This window comes from Equus quagga, chromosome 1, assembly GCF_021613505.1.
Source record: "Equus quagga isolate Etosha38 chromosome 1, UCLA_HA_Equagga_1.0, whole genome shotgun sequence".
NCBI lineage: Eukaryota > Metazoa > Chordata > Mammalia > Perissodactyla > Equidae > Equus > Equus quagga.
This window is the reverse complement of record NC_060267.1, coordinates 56859725-56874376: the sequence shown is the minus strand read 5'-3', so window position 1 is coordinate 56874376 and position 14652 is coordinate 56859725. Positions and strand designations below refer to the sequence as shown.

General features: G+C 36.4%; 1 protein-coding gene across 4 annotated transcripts in view; it reads left to right on the top strand.

Annotated features, from left to right (window-relative positions):
• DCP1B (decapping mRNA 1B) overlaps positions 1–14652 on the top strand; it is a 52132-nt gene that overhangs the window by 19699 nt on the left and 17781 nt on the right. The window contains exon 4 of one of the 4 annotated variants that reach the window (XM_046679010.1): positions 11862–12010. The exons of the other annotated variants lie outside the window; for them this stretch is intronic. Coding sequence (XP_046534966.1) covers positions 11862–12010 — 149 coding nt within the window. The remainder of the gene's footprint in view (positions 1–11861; positions 12011–14652) is intronic. 4 annotated transcript variants of the gene reach the window in all.

Sequence of the window (14652 nt, the reverse complement as noted above, 5' to 3'; positions counted from 1 at the left end):
GACAGAAAGAATAGTGGTTGCCAGAGGTTTGCAGGAGGAAGTCAGAAAGAGTTCCTGTTTAATGGGTGCAGAGTTTAGTTTGGGATGATGTAGAAGTTCTAGAGACAGGTGGTGCTGACGGTTGTGCAGAGTTTTAGTTTGGGATGATTAAAAAGTTGGGGAAGGGTCGGCCCTGTGGCCGAGTGGTTAAGTTTGTGCACTCCGCTTTGGCAACCCAGGGTTAGCTGGTTCGGATCCTGGGCGAGGACATGGCACCGCTCATCAAGCCATGCTGAGGCGGCGTCCCACATGTCACAACTAGGAGGACCCACAACTAAGAAGACACAACTATGGACCAGGGGGCTTTGGGGAGAAAAAGGAAAAGTAAAATCTTAAGAAGAAAAAGTTGTGGAGACAAACGGCACTGATGGTTGCACAGCATTGCGAATGTACTTAATGCCACTCAACTGTGCTCTTAAAAATGGTTAAAATGATAAACTTTGTGTTATTTGTATTTCATCATTAAAAAACCCCAGCAAATTGAACTCAGGAACACATAATGAGGATGATGTATCATTAGTCTTACAATTTGCATCTGACTTATCCTTTCCGGACAAAACCGCTGCTAGACTTATCTTCCTAAAGCACAAGTCTGATCAAGTCATTTTCCTGCTCAAAATCTTACATGCCTACCAAGTAAGTTTTAAGCTGACGTTTTAAGCTTGCTATAGGCACGTCCCGGTTTACTTGTCTGGCCAAGTCCACCATTACTCTTGTACACTTGCCTTCTGTTCTAACCAAATTCAACTATATCCTTGCCCAGAATACTGTTTAATTTCTTGTCTCTATGCTTTTAAACATATTTCTTCTTTTTTCTTCTTGAATTCTCTCCCTCACCTTGACCAATCTCAACGAGATAAATTCTACTCATATTTCAAAACCCAACCAAAACTTGATCCCTCTCTGATGTTTTTGTAATCCTTCTATCTAGCTGTGATTTCTGGGTGCAACATAGACCTCTCGTGTTCATTTTCCTGAGTGTTGTTGAGCACTTGCCTACCGATTTTGATTCTATGCTAGGTTTTGGGAGTTCAGTAATGAGTAAGACGCATCCCTTCTTTCTTTACTCTGCTAGCACAAAAGACAAACATACACTCATATGTCACTTAATGTTGGGGATACGTTCTGAGAAGTGCATCGTTAGGCGATCTCATCGCTGTGCAAACATCATAGCGTGCACTTAAACAAGCCTAGATGGTATAGCCTACTACACATCTAGGCTATATGGTACTAATCTTATGGGACTACTGTTATATGTGTGGTCCATTGTTGATTGAAATGTTGTTATGTGGCATATGACTGTATGTTCCAAATAATATCCTAAATGCCGAACTAGAAATATACAACGGCCACTTCCTAGTATTTGTATTTTACCGTATAAGTAATATATGTCCTAATTTCTCGATTAGAGTGCAAGCACTTTCTGGGCAAGGCATCTTTCTACTCCCCTTCAGCACTTAATTCCTTGCATTAAGTGTGTACAATTAAATATTTACAGTGAGTACTGAGTTGTTTTTATTACATTTCTTTATTAAGGCAGCCAGTAAAGCTTAACCAAAATTTTTACAACTATTTGTTGTCATCTTTTTCTTTTGGGGCATTAGCCAACAAACAATAAAGAAAACCTTAAACAGTGTGTGGTTCCTGGGTAAAAACTGAAAATATTAAATAATTTCACCACCTTACAGAGAAACTGCTCTGCTCCTCAAGGTTCATTTTGTATAGATAAGAGTAACATTTACCTAAAGGTTCCTAGAAATAATTGCAAGTTGTGAGAATACCGTACATCCTCATCTTGAGAAATTAAATAGTTCTAGGAAGAGACATAAAATGAGGGAAAATTTTAATTTCATCTCTGTGAATGTTCTTTAAAAAACTTTCTAGAGCCAGCCCTGATGGCCTAGTGGTTTAAGTTCGGTGCTCTCACCACTTCAGCGGCCTGGGTTCACTTCCCAGTCACAGAACCACACCACCCATCTGTAAGTTGCCATGCTGTGGTGGCAGCTCACATGGAAGAAGCAGAAGGACCTACAACTAGAATATACAACCATGCACTGGGGCTTTGGGAAGGAAGAAAAAAAATGGAGTAACCATCTCACTAAGTGACTGTATTTTTTTTAAAAAACTTTCTTTAAGTTCCGTAAAACATTTTATGGGATGTTTCCTTCAAATTATTTTATTGAGATACTCTGATTTGATATTTAAGAAGTTTATTCACTACTACAAAGTTGATATTTTAATTATGATACATGAAAACAGGTTATGTCCCTGTTTTCCAATAACCTTTTTAATCCATGGCCGTATGATTTTAATAGTAGGTCTTATGCTATAGATATTTTATCTGAGAATTAAATAAGAAATCCTTTTTTCCATTTTTGTAGAAGCAACCAAATCCATAACTTTTTATTAGAGATGGTTTAAAACAGATAGTTATTACCAGCACTAGGTTTAAATGGAATCTTGTGGGCATTTACTGTAAAAGAAATAATGATAAATTCTGCCCCATCAAAAGTAAATATTTCATTAAATTAAAAACTTCTGTTCTTCTGAAGATACCTTTTGGAAAGTAAAAAGGCAAGCCACAGACTGGGAAAAAATACTCACACTATGTATATCTGACAGAGTACTTATATCCAGAATATTATCGGCATACCTCAGAGATACTGTGGGTTCAGTTCCAGACCACTGCCATAAAGCAGATATTGCAATAAAGTGAGTCATATAAATTTTTGGGTTTCCCATTGCATATAAAAATTATGTTTACACTATACTGTAGTCTTAAGTGTGCAATAGCATTATGTCTAAAAGAACAATGTACATAGCTTAATTAAAAAATATTTTAGTGCTAAAAAATGCTAACCATTATCTGAGCCTTCACCAAGTCAAAATCTTTTTGCTAGTAGAGGGTCTGGTAAAAAACACAATATCTGTGAAGCACAATAAAGCAAAGCACAACAAAATGAGCTATGCTTTTAAATAACTCTTAGAACTCAATAATAGGAAGATAAACCAATTTAAAAATTGTCAAAATATTTAACAGACACTATACAAAAGAAGATATACAAATAGCAAATAAAGAGTTGCTCAACATTAATCATCAGAGACTTCTGAGTTATTGTGTGTGGCAATAGTTTATGCCTTTTTATTGCTGCATCATATTCTATAGCATCAGTATATTGCAATCTATCAATCTGTTCTCCTGTTGATGGGTATCTAAGTTATTTCTAGTTTTTTTTTTTTTTAAGATTTTATTTCTTTTCCTTTTTCTCCCCAAAGCCCCCTGGTACATAGTTGTGTATTCTTCATTGTGGGTCCTTCTAGTCGTGGCATGTGGGACGCTGCCTCAGCGTGGTTTGATGAGCAGTGCCATGTCCGCGCCCAGGATTCGAACCAACGAAACACTGGGCCACCTGCCACGGAGTGCGAGAACTTAACCACTCAGCCACGGGGCCAGCCCCTATTTCTAGTTTTGAACTATTGTAAATAAATTTGCCATGAACATTCTGGTTCATGTTTTTTAGGAGGGTATATGCACTTATTTTTTGGAGGTTTATAACAACCCCTTAATATATAGTATAGGGGTTTATTTAGCTTTAGTAGATACTGCTGAACAGTTTTGTAAAGGTGTGTCCCTGTTTATTCTCTCTCCAGTAATGTATGAGAGTTCCAGTTGCTCCATATCCTTGTCAACACTTGATATTGTTCCTTTTAGTTGGAGCTATTCTGGGAGTTCTGAAGTGATATCTCATTGTGGTTTTAATTTGCATTTTTCCATAGCTAATTACGTTGAACACTTTTTCGTAAGTTTATTGTACACTGGATGGATATGCAAATTAAAAACAGCATGAGAATAGCACGTAACTTACTAGAATGGCTAAAATCTTTAAAAACTGACATTACTAAGTGAAGATGTGGAGCAACTGCAGCATTGCTGGAGGGAGGGTAATATGGGGCAACCACTTTGGAGAATTGTTTGGCAATTTCTTATAAACTTAAGCATATAATTATCATATGATTCAGCAAGTTCCTGTCAGGTATTTACTTAAGAGGAATGAAAACATATGTCCGTGCAAAGACTTTACAGAAATCTTTTTAAAAATTTTATTAATAATAGCAAAATAGAAAAAAAAAGCTGGAAATAACCCAGTTGTCCATTCTTCAATAAGAAAATGGGTAAACAAATTTGGTATATCCATATAATGGAATACTACCCAGCAATAAAAAGGATGAACTACTGATATATTCAACAACGTGAGGAATCTCAAAAACATCCTGAGCAAAAGAAGCCATCCACAAAAGAGCATGTACCATATAATCCCGTTTATGTGAAGTCTCAGAACAGGCAAAACTAACATGGTGACAGAAGTCAGGAAATTGTCGTCTCTGCTGGGGTTGATGGTGAAAGTGGTGTAGTTGTTGACTGGAAAATGTTTTATGTCTTGGGTGGTTGATTACATTAGGAGTGTATTATTGTCAAAACTCATCAAACTGAGCGCTTTAAATTCTGTGCATTTTGTTGTATATAAATTATTTCTCAATTTTAAAAAGTAGAAATAATTTTACCTTATAAAAGAGGACTTTAAAGAAATGAGTACTGAAGTACAATTTGTTACTTTGCTTTTGCCTCCTGGCGTTTATTAACCATTGCTTCATCTAACCTGGATTCTTCTTCTCAGTTGACTAGAATGGTACACTAACTCTTCTCAGATTTGTATCTTGGCTTCCTCAACCTGGAAACACAACCATCCTTATTCTGCAAAACATCTTCAAGACTTTAAACCAACATGACACCAAAGTCTTTCATGTAACTTGACCTCAACTGAGAGTTTTAAGTAATTTGGGGTGATGGAAATAGTTTAATTTGTGTTTCTAGTTTCCAGGTGGATAGAAATGCTGTGCCCCTTTCCTCTGGCTTGAAACATCTGCTTTCTCCACATGGGCAGGGAAGAAAGGGTTCTTTTTGCTGAGAATATGAAAACCTGTACAGTGATCTTTTTCTTGAGTAGAAGAAATTAACTTTCCACTTCCCTCTTAAGAGTCAATTTTCTTAAAAAGTCAATTTTCTAGCAGAGAGAAACCTTAGCATCTATTCTGCAGTCTTTCCCTGGGACAAAATGTGTAGGAAACAATTAATAGGATTTTAAAATATAATCATAGGTCTTTTCTTGATGGCTGTTATAGGACATGTTAGGACATGATAAGACAAAGCTTACACCTCATAATATGTCCTATAATAGCCATATTATGAGGCATGAGCTCTAACTTCTTCCAAAGCTCCAGTTGAAATGTAACTATATACCCATACTAAATAATAGCAGTAAGAAAGTCAAATTTGCAAACAAAGACAGCTCATAATTTGGAAGCAGCATTACTTACTGTCCTTAGAATACATTGTGTGAAATGTTTGCTGTGCCGTTGTGCTACCATTAGTTGGTTATTGATTATCTAGGCTATTGAGAAAGCAGTGGCGTGAGTAATAAATTACAGGCCCCTGAGCGCAGAGACCATTTCTTGTGTTTTGTTTGTAGTCTGTGGTACTGAACAAACACAGAAAATGAACAGATCTGGTTAAGGAGTAGACATGTACAATGTACTTAAAGTAATTCCCAAATCATTTCTATTAATTCTAAAGTTGTTATATGTGGATACATGTCTGATGTTTTTGTCCAGCTTTGAAGATGCTCTGGTTGGGGTGATTGAGAAAGAGCCACAAAGTTGCCCAGCTTTCCAAAATACCCCCTATTCTCCACTTCCTGGTAGAGATAGAAAATCCCACCTTTCAAGCTAATGCGAAAAAGCTGAACTGTGTGATTCACCCTTCTGTGGCTGAGGGTGCCAAGAAGTCTGTGCTTTTTAAGCCCTCTCCGAGACCACAGGCTACACAAAGGAATAAAAGGTCTTCCAACTTAACGTATTCTAAACCTTGAGACTTTATCATCTGTTTTCTTAACCAGAATCAGTTCAGGCAATTATTACAAAAGCAATTTGAAAGGTTAAAAGTGAACCCTCTGTAACTAAGAAAATGAAAACCACGTTATCAGCCCACAGATAATTGAGAGTTTATTATTCCATTCAAAGATATTTACTGTATATTGAAAAACTCAAATAGTACTTCTTAACCTTCTTTGGGTCACAAATCCCTTCGAGAATCTGATGAACTTCCTGCCTGCCTCCCTTCCCCACGTCCTCACATATTTTTTGATTGCCTACTGTGTGCCAGGCGTTGTTCTAGGGCTCTGTGCTTTGTACTTCTGCACCTCAAAAAACGTCTATTTGCATAGCTAAATGCCATTTGGCATACAGTTTTAGGGATCTTGTTGAACTGAAGCCCTCTAGAGTCAAGAAATATCTTAAAATTAATTATATGGATAAAATACTTGACATTCTTACTGGGCGAAATCTTCGTATTTGCAGGAATAACAGTAGAATATCCTATTCACTATCTACCCAGCGATATAAGATCCATAAAGTAAACTCATTCAAATTATGTGCAGTGTAGAATGGGAGACAAGGAATTTGACACTTCTTATCCGATCAGAGTAGGTAATCTACACAATCTTAAGGCTTTTTAGTGTGTGTGAGAGGAGTCGTCGGTTGCACTAGATAACCTTCAGGGGCTCTCCACCAGCTCAGCCTGCGCTGCTTTGTGAGAAAGAAAGAAGGCCACTGAAATTAAAAAGCTGTAATGTGGTCACTGAATCTTACTTTGTCTCTCTCAGCCTCCTTTGCCATGCTAACCAAAAAATTGATCTGTTCACTATGCATCATTGCTTGGAGAGCTAATGTGTTTTCATATCTGATTAAGGGTTACACATCTCCTGCAACCTGAGTGATGAAATTTGTCACTCTGACCTTAAACCCAGAATTACCTTTTTTTTTGTTCTCTCTGTCAGTGCTCAGCTCATGCTGAAAAAAAGAGATCTGAACTCTAAAGAAGACTATGTAAAGAACTGGCATTCTGTCAATTGAAATGGCTCTGAAAAGCCTCATGTAAAGCAAAGCTTCACTTGTGAGCCCTGTGCTATCTCTGGGTTTCATGTTTTTGTTTTTCCTTGTGTTGAGTTGTGATACCTGATAGCTCCTTGAAACACACACACGTAAACGTACATACAATATGGGTAAAAAGTACTCCTCTTCTCTCTGACCACCCAATTTACACAGCCTCTATTATTATTATTTACAGTTAGACTCCTTGTATATGGGATCTTCACATGAATTTCATGGGGAAATGTATATGCATCTCTAAACTTATTTACTGTTGCAATCTGGCATGCTTAGAGGAGGAAGAACCCATGTGGCAAAGTCTTATATGGTGATACACAGATGCTATGTGAGAGTAAAATTAAAGTGAAGTCACTTTTATTTTATCCTAAACCGTAAAAGCTTTTAAGATCCTCAGCTTGACCAAGGAGACATGTGCGTGGTAATGCTGTTTGGATTTCTATCCTCCATTTGTTGCTCGGAGAGGGGCTGTCTCTTAGATTTTGTTTTGAGAGCCCAGTTTGGCATGGTAGAAGTCTAAATCTTAGCAGAGAGAAACTGGATTCCTCAGCGTTTCCTGAAATGCTTGGTGAGTGCAGCGTCTTTCAGTTAGTTTTCTAGCCGATCACGGTGTGTTGTGTGTGGCAAGTGCTCATCGCGGCTACATGGAGTGTTCGTGTCTATTCTTTTAGAGTCTGTTTTTTATATTACTTGATTTTTGTCCAAAAATCACTTAGAAAATAGTTCCAGATAATCAATTTGAAACTGTTCGGCGAATTTACTTCTGAATACACAGAAGGAAAAATTATAGTCTTTTCATGTTCTTACGGGTTTGAGAGAAAGAAAACAATTTTAGCCAAGAACTGGTATTAGAGAGCTCTTATTTAATAGAATCAAAACATGATTTAACTGTTTATAACGTAAAGGGCTTTGGGAAACGTGGTATCTGCTGTATCCGTAATTAGAGATGAAGGTCAAAACGCAGAAAGTACGGAAACTCTGCCTCGCCTTTCTTCAATCAAGAAGTAGCATTAGGCTCCTTTTGCTAGACTACTGCTATATAAAATCTTAGAAATGTTTCAGTGATAATATATTGTATAGTTAGGGTATTTTCAGCAAACCTATTCCTATAATCATTAAAAACTTGATTAAATAATCTGATTCAAATAGGAGGTCTGTTTTTCATTAGAACAAATTTTTGTCCTGTAGAAGTACTGTTTTATGTTTAACTTAAATATATATTTCTCATAAACTACAATTATATGAGACTAGACTTATTTTGCTACATTGGGATTCACTTAAGATAATGCATTTTCAGTGTGTTGCTGGAATAATTGACATTGCATATAAATCATGTGTTTTTAAAGCATTTTAGGTACCTGTGTATGTAAGCTTCGGATTACTATTATCAGACATGACTAGAATATAATTATCTTATTTTTTCTGCTAGATCAAAGTACTGTGATACTCTGAAGAGAAATGCATGTGATTTTGCAGATTAATTGCATTTTTTGAGCACTTAGTTGTCAGTGCCTGACAGGTAGTCAATTAGGAACACTGACGTGTGGTAGAGTTGTTGTAATACTAACGCACATGAGTACATTAGTGCCTACACAGTCCAGGATCGATGGAAACATACAATCCTAGGGAGCTCATACCCTAGTGACAAAATTCCATCAACATTACTTATGTCTAAGATTACCAAATGTTTGAAGCAAAAGAAACTCTGAGTGAAGTCAGAAGGAGAATAAAAGGGGCAATGTACGCGAATCCCCGTGCTGTAATCCCTGGTAGAAGGTGTAATCAATCGATACAGAGGATCTAGCACATCTAGTCTGCAAAGTTTAATTAAGCCACAATAATGATAACTGTTAATTTTAGTAATTACAAGGAGTATTGATGATATAAGATCTTCAGGTCTTAGATTTCAATTCAGAGGCCTACCCTCCAGGAGCTTGTAGTCTAGTGGAGGGAACCATTGTGTAAATAATTATGACATGTGCTTTATCTTTTTTTAGTTCAAGGATGTACAAAAAACTACAGGAGCAAAGAAAAAGTCAAGACTGTATATGCCTAGAAGAAGGAGAAAGACTGAGTCTTCGGGGATAAGTAGGAGCTTAGATAGGGGAGAAGACAGTTTAGGGAACTCCTGTTTGTTAATTATAGTCTAGTATATTTTGAAATTAATCAGCAAGATTATGAACAAAATGAAAATATAAATTTAAATGGCTAACAAAGCAGAATACGTTGTTCTGTCTTATATTTATTATTACCTACGGCTTTTTCTCTTCGTAATTTTTAAAAAATGTTCATTTACTCTGTTAAATCTCTTAGATTAAAGGAATTTTCCCCAGAAATAAATAAAATTAGGAAGTTAGTACTGTGTAATGAAGAAGATTCCATCTGACCTTTTACGAAACTGAGGATAGTAGAAGGCCCTAAGGTCCTCATTTTGGGAGAATAATGACCTCTGGAGATTAGGAAGGTCTAATGACATAACATGTGTGTGTTGTAAATGAGAACTTTTTAAAAGGTAAATCTGTCTTTTTCTTTGGAGATAAATTCTCATATGTAGTTGGAGATACATATTAATTTAATCCAAATTAGTATAATGCTTTAGTTGAGAGGTTGTTTTTGTTGTTATTAATAGCATTAACTTTCTAATGGAGTTCATTTAGAAAAGGAAGGTTATTTTTACTTCACGTTTAGGTTTTCTGTTACCCCCAAAATATTCATGAGTATTAGTCACCCGTAAAATAGAAACTGCTTCTCGTCTACCGTGAACCTTCCAATATTTCATGATCATGGGATCACTGATTTGTGAGGTGCTGTAAAACTATGTCGTATGAAAAGAACCAGAGCAGGGGCCAAAGATAACAGTGCTATGTAGATTCTTAGTGGCCAGTGAAGATTTTGTTTTTAAAAGATTGTGTCTGTGTTTGGTCAGTAAAGCTCAGGCAGAAGGTAAATGAAAGAACATTAAAGGCATTAAAGAACATGACGAAGAAAGCATTTTTAGTGCAAAGCATTCCATACAGGGTGGAAGTACAGACTGGGCACAGAGTAGCAAAACACAGGCTGTTTGCCGTCTCTGGATGCAGTCCATGGGCAACGTGATTGCTGCTCTAGCATTCACTGCCATAAGCTAGGACCAATACGAGACATCTCGGGTTCCATTGTTCCCTTCCTCTTTCTTTCTTCCCTCTCTCCTTTCTTTCCTTCCACACTCAATTCCTCCCTCCCTTCTCTGCATTTTTCCTTTTGAGAGTCCACATGAACCTTGGTTTAAAAAAGACTAATTCCCATCTCTTATAATCAAGCCTACAAATCAGTCAAACATAAAAATTGTTTGATTGCTTTATTTCATTTGTAAAGCTGGGAGAGGGGTATATTTTAGAGAAAACAGATTGAACCAAAAAAAATGACTTTGCCTAAGTCATTTAACCTGTTAGACCGTACATTCCTCATTAGTGAAACAGGTTATTAAACTGCACACTTTTTAGCTGACTTCCAGCTCTAAAACTTCATGGTTCTAACTTTCTAATTTTTAAACTATCTTGTGATCTTTCAGAAAGGTAATAGCTGTGTGTGCATGCTTATTACCAAATGCCAGTAATGAGTCATCATCAGTGGGATCAAATTTATAAAAACTTGAACTAGATAAATGGTACAATAAATCAAGAAATACTGTATTCGAGCAAAGTCTCAAAAACAAGTGTTTATACCAAATATATGATTAGATGTTCTTGGTCCTTACATTGGATTATTTTTCCACTTATTTGAGAAAGACTTCATGAAAGGAATGGGGTTTGAAGGAGTTTTTAAAATTTTGGTTTATCTTTAAGGGCTGAGAAGAGATTTGTATAATTTATACTGCCACGTATTCACAGCTTTCCTAGTAAAAGGAGAAAACTTCAATGCCTTTTTTGCTGCATACTAAGAAAAACATATTTCTCTATCCTTTTGAGTGAAATTATTTTTTTAAAAAGAAAGAAAGAGAGCATTACCAAATCAGATATCCTTATCCTGTCTATTTAAACTTCACTTATGTATTTATGTATTTTCTGCTTACTGTATGGAACTATACCTTATATTTTAAAGTTGCACAAATATTAGCATGCATCCTTGTTAATGATACAAGCTACCATTCATGATTTGGAGTTGACAGGTATTTTGGGTAAAATATGGACCAAATGATAAATGTCTTGAAAGAACAGATTGTATAGACATATTCATTAGGAACATAAACAGGATGAGGTGGATCCCGAAGAATGTCCAGAATGAGCTAGTGTATCATGCTAATGAGGATCAGAGGCTTCCAGATACATGTGCATTTAAGGACGTTTGATATTGCCTCTAATGACCTCTTAACTAGCATCTTAAATTTTGATCAGTTTTAGATTTTTCTGTGGAAGAAATTAAAAGAGAAAAAATATCATTATCGAATATAAGCAGCTTGCTCTCTTTCTTGTCAATGTATACCTACGATATTGAGGCCTGAAATCTAATATGGAAATTTTGCTTTCCTTAATCTTTCTTGTAGAATTAAAAGGAGCGTAGAAGATCGGTGTTTTAGTAGATATGGAAGGGCAACATTGCATTGCCTCTTGCCTCAAACATTGCTGTTTTTCAGTTGAGAATTTCCACAGTATGACATAAACCTGGACAGTGCAGTTTTAGGCAAAATTTGACACCTGTGTTGTTGGAGGTCCTGCCTTAAATACAAAGAGGATTGCCAAAGAGATGTATCCTTCCAGTGGGGCAGCCACACATTCTAGGTGTCACTAGAATATTTTAGAGTAAATTTCAACATGCTCTTCCTATTCTTTATCCATTTTTAGGTTTCTTACCTCCAGGAGAGATGTAGAAACAGTTGAGCTGAGCTTCATGCACCAAAGTGCCCTTAAACTTCACCTCTGTTTCAGCAGACGGGTGGCTGTGAAGCGGCCGATATGCAGGCGTAGTGTGCTGGACAAAGGCTCGGAACATGGTGAATTTCCAGATGTGTTAATAGGTCGATTTTTAAAAATAAGTAAATATCCTGCTTGTGAGCTTCTCTCCCTGTAATTTTTTAAAACCTAGAAACCATTCCCACAGGAATGTTTCAGTGCTACACAAGTTTACATGGCCATATCACCTCGCTGCAAATTTAGGTTACAATAAGTACTTTGTCTTAGAATCCTGAAAATTACACCCTCTTTCTTGGTTCTTTTCAGCCTTGTCTTGTTCTTTCTTCCCTTCTGCGCTCACAGCCTGCGTAAAGATGGGCCTCTCACCCAATGCCTTTACAGGAAAGCTGAGATTGAAATGTGAAGTGAATGGTTTCTGTCAGCCTGTCAGCTCATCACCTCCCTGAGGCATGATGGTCTCTGGTTTTTATACATCACCACAATCTGCTCTGATATCCCCTCTTGTGGAGAAGAGTGATAGGTTTGTCCAGGGGTTGGTAGGCCTTGGGCCTAAGAGGCGCAGAAAACTTCAGTTGGAATGTGCACTTTAATGTTGTGCACGGCGCCTTTCCTGGTGGAATGCAGCTCAAGTTGCAAAACTATTTTAGGGAGAAAAAGATTAGGCCTGGTTCTACATTTTATCTTGGTGCTACATTTCAGTAACCAGGTCTGTTGGGAAATCTGTTTTTCCCCCCTTGGCTATTTAAATTTTATATGCAAACTAAAAATTAAGTGGGATGAAAAGAGCTATTTCAAAATGATCCATTTTAATCTTAAAGTCATGTTGCTTTAGAGATAAATGGTCGCCTTAAAGAAATCTCCACAATGTTTTAAATAATCACTACAAACCCAGTCTTTCCTTCATTCTGCTTTGACGTCTGAAAGATGTTTTCATAGTATTTTCCCTCCCTCAATCTGCATTTGAGTAATCTCACAGTAATGACATTGTCAGACTGCTTTTCTATTTGTATCAGCAGTTTCCTTGGCATCCTATCCTTATAAAAACCTAGTTCCTTATGTCAAATGCCACAAATGTGTAACATCAAAAAAAATGACACCCAAAACATTTCTATTAATATGTTCTGCTGATGAGACACAAACAGCTGGTTTTCCCTCTGCCATTGGGCCTCAGATTTCTTAGTTATGCTGTGTCTTTCTTCCCTGCTACCACCTTTCTCCTTTGATAGTTTTGGAAAACTTAGTCTCCAAGGAAAGGAAGTTTTCACTGTAATTAAAAAATAGACCAGGCTCCTAGTTTTGTAACTAAGATTAAAGCCACCAAAGCACATAAAGGTATTCGGATTTATTAAGTCGTTGAACGTCAGTGACCCAGTCCACTTTGACTTAGGAGAACATGAGGCTGGGCGCATGTTAGTGTGTAGGAATCTGGGGGGGCAGTCAGAGTAGGCAGTTAATGTTGACGGACCGAAAACAACCTCGAATGAAGGTTGCCAATACACATTTAATGATCTTGAGATGAAAGGATTTCTTTTTGATATAAAGGCTGTCACAGCACATAGGCTTCAGTTCTTTTTTTCAAAAGATTGTCAATGTAGTAGAGGAGAATATGTGTATTTCTAAGAGGATGAAGTAGTCCTGTTCAAGAGTAAGACAGAAGGTTTTTTCCACTTTTTCCCCTTCACGTGTAGGCAGGTCAGATAAAGATTCCTGGTATACTCATTGTACAAAAAGTTGAAAACCCCACTGCCACCCTTTGCCATGTTAGTAGTTCAGATTTTTAGGGTTCCTTTTTAAGATATCTACTTAAAATAGCACTAAAAAGCCATTTCTTGTACTTTTTGGTATCTGAATCATTACTGACAAGAAGCAGAAATTCTACACTGAGGCATTGGTCAGGTGAGTGGGAAAAAAAATTGTAGTTAAAATATCACAGCTGTTTTAATGACCAAATAATATTCATATAATTAAATGTTTTGAAATTTTAAATTGAAAAAGTTTTCCTTTTAAAAATATATTTTGTTGGTTTTCATTGCCCTGTGATAACATTGCTGCTATTTTCAACGAAGATTTTAAAAATGTGTATGTAGTTAATGCATTACTTACATGATTAATACCACTGGATCCTCAACTAGGTATTGATAAGTGTATTTTGGAACCGCTTAGGCTTTGCTATAGAAATGATGTAGATAGGCACACACTAAAGTATATAATTTATTTCAAAATTGTTAAATGAATCAATAGCAGTATATTATACCACATTTTTCTTTTATTACTAAATGATTAAATCATAGTGATACCTAATCTTTCAGCGGTTCCAAGTTTTCTGTACAAACATTTTGAAGTCAGAGATTTATTATGGAATTTTATTTTTTCTTGCACCTTATCCTAACTTGCAGCTTAAAAAGCCAATTTTTAATTAACATATTCCTGGGAGAAGGAGAAGGTAGAGAGGTTTCTAGGCCTAATTTGTGCATCAGGTTTCTTAATACTTAAAAATAAAGATGAAACATGTATGAAATGTACAAGTGAAGTATAAAAACAATGACGTTTCAAAGCAAGGAATTTAGAAATTCTGACTTCGTTTTCGATCTATATTTATTTGTTTAAGAAGCGTTTACCAAGTGCCTGTTATGTTCAGGTGCTGTGTTTTTAAGGACAACGTACTTTATTGGATGTGTGTGTGTGTGCATTAGACACTGCAGAGTTCTGTACTTTATTGGAT